The sequence below is a fragment of the Mus caroli genome, chromosome 16 (genome assembly GCF_900094665.2).
Source record: "Mus caroli chromosome 16, CAROLI_EIJ_v1.1, whole genome shotgun sequence".
In the NCBI taxonomy this organism is placed as follows: Eukaryota; Metazoa; Chordata; class Mammalia; order Rodentia; family Muridae; genus Mus; species Mus caroli.
The window spans coordinates 52608592-52614496 of NC_034585.1; the positions used below are offsets into that span (position 1 = coordinate 52608592).

Here is a 5905-nt window from a genome sequence, read left to right on the forward strand (position 1 = left end):
GGATGTTGAACATTTTTTCAGGTGCTTCTCAGCCATTCAGTATTCCTCAGGTGAGAATTCTTTGTTCAGCTCTGAGCCCCATTTTTTAATGGGGTTATTTGATTTTCTGGAGTCCACCTTCTTGAGTTCTTTATATATATTGGATATTAGTACCCTATTTCTTTTTATCTACTGAGTTTTGGTTTGGCTTGTTCTTGTTTCCCAAGGCTTTGAAGTACACCATTGACTTACTTGCGAGTTCTCTGATTTTTTAATTTGATGTAAGAACTCATCGCTATAAACTCTTCCCCTGACAGCCTTTGTTCTATCCCAGTGATTCTGACGAGTTGTGCTTTCATTTCATTTGATTCTAGGAATTTTAGATTTTCATTCCTGCCTAATTTCTTCAATGACCCAGTGGTTGGTCTCTCAAGAGTATTTAGTCTTCAAGTATTTTAGTTTTTTTCTTGCTATGGATTAGATTCATCTTATGATCTGAATTGATACAAAAATTGTTTTGTTTCTTTTGTATTTGTTACATCTTACTTTATGGGCTAATGCGTGACTTTAGAGAAAGTTATATTATCCTGGGTTACTTTTTTAAAGATTTTTTTCCTGCTCGTTATTTCATTATAAACAGTGACACAATAGTCAGGTTAAGTAAAATATAGATATCTTTATATTCTGTTTTCTTAGTTTCTGATAAATAAATTTAGCTTATGTGCAAATGAGACTTCTAAGACTTGAGTTCAGTGCTTTTCTGTGAGGTCCGATAACACACACATGGCTATATATATATATATATATATATATATCTTGAAAAATCCAACTCTGTTTATTTTTCAAGTCTCACTGGCATCTGATTTAGGATTAGGTAAATACAATTAGTAATATTTGTTCTAACGTCTTTGATCTCTTCCTATCCTCTACTTTTTAAATATATGCAACATGTTGTAGTGAGTTATACCCCTAAATTAACCATTTTCTGTTCTAATTATATACAATAGGGAAATTCATAATTAGATAACAAGAAATTATAAAATTGTAAAGAGCCATTCACAATCACATGGGTAGGTTGATAGTTTTTTTTGTTTGTTTGTTTTTGTGACCATTATTGAAATGGTTGGGTAAAAAAGGAAAGGGGTGGTTAATCAGAATGCTTTTTAAATTTGTAGGTGGATCCATCATGGAGGCTAGAGTAGCATAGATAATGACATAAGTATCATTCATTCGTTTATACACTCATTAGCAAATACTAGCACTTTTTAGCTGCTAGGTACAGCAGATAGACGTAGGTACTGTTTGAAAATTTCAGTCCAGTGAGGTAGAATAGGAGCCTAAAAATTGTGATTTTGGGTTCTTGATTACTAGCTGTTAAATTTTGGAATTTAAACTTGTCTGTTATTACCTAACATACAAAATATTGGTTGGGTTTTATATAAAACTCTTACTGTTATTCACTGTTAGATTAATTATAATTGCCTGTAAAATAAAAATTGGTTTCTTTTTTCTTTTATAGCAAAAGCCAATGAATTTATTTTCCTTGAGTTAAACAGTTCCATTTCACAAAGAGAAGAATTGAAATTGAAAGATATTATGATGGAAATCAGTACAAAAAATGGAAATTTACACCTGTCTTGTCCATTGCCCTGGGTCCAGGCACTTCCTTTGTTTCAGGATCTCTCTCCACAAGAAATCTCTTTTCTTCACTATTACTATGCTTCAGCTTCCGCTCTCCCCGCTGCTGCTGGGGCAGACATGAAGAAGAAGTCAGTGTCTCAGGTTAGTATATTATTAACATCATTAGCATAATGGTAGAGAGGAAAAAGCTTTGGTTAAAAGCATACAAGAACCAACATAAAGCAGCTGGAAAGTTTCCTTAACAAAATCAATAGTGGTGGGACGAAATTGTAACCAAAGGACATCATAAACGTCCTGGGTCTGTACTGATACAGATGGGGGTGACAACTTGAATGAAGTAATAAGTGGGGGACAGTTCTTAGAGTAGAATTCAGTAACTGTAAAAAATAAATAAAATACAAAGTTACAACTGAAATACTGTACTTAAGATTGTTGCTGGCCAAAGTCTTGAGTGCATTCTGAATTTAATGGTTGAAAACTCTGGAGAGCTACCATACGTGTATAGCCTCAAGCCCCTTTCCCCAAACATTCACTGAATTAGAAAATGACAGTAGTGCTCTGTAGTGAAGGGTCCTGGCAGGTGGCCCCGTAAACATGTGAGCATAGTTGTTAGCACCGTCTGCAGTAAGGCACACCTCACATTGAGCAGGGCAAACATGCTGTAATCTTCTCAGTGATGTGTAATCCAGCTCTTATGTCAAGAGAAGGAGGCAGACCCACTGGGGACTAATGGCTAAAAGAAGTGGCCATTATTATCTTACTACTAAGGCTCTGAAGGACAAGACAAGGCTAGCAAAGGGTTTGGGAGGGAAAGGTAGTGAGAGCAGACCGAAGTCCTCAGCTACTATGCTAATAGTCAGATTTTACTGATTTCTGATATGAAGATTAAGAGAATATAGACAGGATTTTCTTTTTTCAACATTCTGTAAGTCTAACATTATGTCAAGGAATAGTAATTAGAAGTGTTATATCTAGCCAGGTGTGGTGGCGCACGCCTTTAATCCCAGCACTAGGGAGGCAGAGGCAGGCGGATTTCTGAGTTCGAGGCCAGCCTGGTCTACAGAGTGAGTTCCAGGACAGCCAGGGCTATACAGAGAAACCCTGTCTCGAAAAAAAACCAAAAAAAAAAAAAAAAGTGTTATATCTAGGAGACTTTTAGAGGGCTTACTGGGTAACGTGCTTGTTGTGCAAGTTTCTGGAACCCACAGAAGCTGGAAGGAGAGAACCAACTTCCACGCACATGTGTGGCACATGCATGCCCATACACACACATCATAAACGCCCATATATGTACAATGTTAATGGTAGATCAAATAAAATAAGTTTTGCCTTTTTATAGATTGATAATCTACCTATAGCTTCTATAGTTGTCATTCATGTCTAGAAGGAAAAGTGTTTCTTCCCAAGTGGCTGTGGCACACATGCAGTACATATGTACAGACATATACTCTGAGGCTCTGTGGCGGTAAGGCCTATACATAGTGTTAGATGAATCAGAAAATATTACTATATTGCATACACAACTTCATATATCATCATTTAATAATGGGATGCCAATTTATGATGTGAACTCAGTCTCTTTTAATATAAAATTTAGTTTGTCATAGGATTATTATTATTACCTGTTTTAATTATTTTGAGACACAAAGTTGATTTCTTCTTTAATTTTGGAACTCATGTCTGGAAGTAGGACTATAGGTTAAACTTTAGCCATTATATCGTATGTGAAATCTTTTGATCAAAAGTATTTTTATTTGATTATATATGCATAGGAAATTTAAAAGTGTAGTTGTTACTTTTTGATATAATTTTATTTTAGTTGCAGTTTTTTCAGTTACAAATGTAGATTTTTACCTCATGTGTTTTTCAAAATTGATATTTGTTTTCATGTACTTACAAGAGTCTTTTTTTTTTTTCCCCAGCCCTCAAATTCAGACACCATCAAGCCTACTTACACCTTCCTACATAAACAAAGTAGTGGTTGCTACTCGCTCTCTATTACTTCAAGTCCAGAGGAGGAATGGCAGGAAGTCAGGAACACGGGACCCGTTCAGAAGTATGAGCTGTGTCCATATTAGTAGCTTTACTAGTGCTGCTGCTCCTGCTTTCAAGTAGTTTCCCTGTTGGGAAGTTTTGAGTTTTACTATTATGTTCCTGGCGAGTGGTGGAAGTAGTATTGTCGATGAGTGACATGCAAATTATCATGAAAATAATAGGTGTCATTTCATTTAATTTTGTGTCTGCATGAGAAAAAGTGACTCACCACAATTTGGAAACATTCAAGAGCTTATTGAAAATCCTGGAGTAGCAATGTATGTTTTTAGAAATTGTACATCTTATATGTGAAAATATAATAAGGAAATAAATTTGCTTATTAAAGTATTTTTCAGCTTAGGTACTTCGGTGTTTATTTAAGTTCTCTTTTTAAAGGTGCTTCTTGGTAGATCATCTTTCATATGTTTTCGGTTGGTAAGGCAGAATATTGGAGATTACTTTTATTGCTTTGAGTAATTTTTTTCTCCCCTTTTAAGCAGTGGAAAGCCCAGGAAAAAGCAATAACTAGTTACATAGAAACTATCAAATTACATTTAAAGATTCAGTTTTCTTGTCTAAGTGCTTTGGTGCCGAGATGACATCAATTGTGGATGACACTGGGCTTTGTGACATTTTTCTGGTACAGTTATAGTTTTATTAAATTACTGCACTTGCCCCTCAAATGATGCCCTGCTGATTGTGAGATTGTAGCCTGTAGTCCACTCATGGTTGTGTCTCTAACCTCTAAGAGGATGTGCCAGGAGAGTGTTTTGAGCTGCCATTTGTCACCACCACCCTTTGGTTGTGGATCTGATGGTTTCCTGTCACGTATGTTCTGTCACATATACACTGAAAGCACGTATTTAGGGGAAAGCTGCCTTGTTACTTGTTTATTGTCCAGCTCCTGGCCTCCAGAAAGACTTGAGTGCTGGCCTTTCTGAATGCTAAAAAAGTTCATTTGAGATTCAAATTTAGAAGTGTAAATTGGAGCATCGGGAAATCTTTGCTTTATGATAGCACTTATTGAAAGTTAAAAATTACACAAAAGATTTGTATAATGTAGGAAATTTTGAATTGTAGAGATTTATTAAAACATAGGAAAGTATAATCTGTTATGTCTTAGCAGATACTTTACTGTATAGAGTTTAGCTATAGAATATTACCACCTACTAGCTATTTTATATGAGAAATCTAATTAATAATATATTAATATAACTTATATAAAACTTTGCATATTCCATATAAATACATGTTTATATATAATTTAATAATTTATATTTTAACTTTATTTTTATTTTTTAAAGGTTGATTGTTTATCCTCCACCACCTACTAAGGGAGGCTTGGGAGTAACTAATGAAGATCTAGAGTGTTTAGAAGAAGGAGAATTTCTTAACGATGTAATCATTGACTTTTACCTTAAGTAAGTATACTAATGATCTCTCTCATTTGTTTATAAGCTTCATTGTGAAACTGATTAAGTTTTTTTTTTTCAGTTGTGCTTGGGATTGAACCTAGGGCTTTGTGCATACTAGGAAAGCACTCAGCCTTTTAGCTGCATCCCCTCTTGAAAATAAGTCTTTATCTGAATTATTTTCAATTTTAGTCAGAAGTAAGCTGGCAAAATTTCAGATTCAGATAGTGTTTGCCTTCTGGAATCCTGCCGAAGCTGACAGTTCAGTTGTATGGACTAACCAGCTACAGCCACTACACATGGCGGGGAGTTAGCACCTGCTGTTCTCACTTAGTTATGTGTTGGATTTTTGATGTACTTCTTGAATATTGTGTATCATGGTGAAGGACGTATTTACAAAATTCAGTACACTTTGGGAATGGAAAAGAAACAACCATTTAGTAACTGTTGTCAGCGCTCAAGAGCCTGGGGACCTGAGACAGCGGAGCTGATAGAAGAGGCAGACCACAGTCTCCTGCAATGACCAGCTTTATTCAGACTGAAAGGCAGTTTATATACTCTGAGGGGTAAGACAGGGCAAGAGTAAAGGAGCTCTCATGGGTTTCAGCTTACACAAAAATCAACCAACCAACCAGCCAACCAACCAGCCAACCAGCCAATCAACCAACCAGCCAACAAACCAACCAACCAACCAACTAACCAACCAACCAGCCAACCAACCAACCAATCAACCAACCAGCCAACCAACCAACCAACCAGCCAACCAGCCAACCAGCCAACCAGCCAGCCAACCAACCAACCAACCAGCCAGCCAACCAACCAACCAGCCAGCCAACCAA

General features: G+C 36.2%; 1 protein-coding gene across 5 annotated transcripts in view; it reads left to right on the plus strand.

Annotated features, from left to right (window-relative positions):
- The window catches only part of Senp7 (SUMO specific peptidase 7), a 114940-nt gene that overhangs the window by 93846 nt on the left and 15189 nt on the right, over positions 1-5905 (plus strand). For all 5 annotated transcript variants that reach the window (XM_021185135.2, XM_029470363.1, XM_029470364.1 and 2 more), the window contains 3 exons: positions 1499-1761; positions 3543-3676; positions 4959-5075. In XM_021185135.2, the coding sequence (XP_021040794.1) occupies positions 1499-1761; positions 3543-3676; positions 4959-5075 (514 nt within the window). The remainder of the gene's footprint in view (positions 1-1498; positions 1762-3542; positions 3677-4958; positions 5076-5905) is intronic.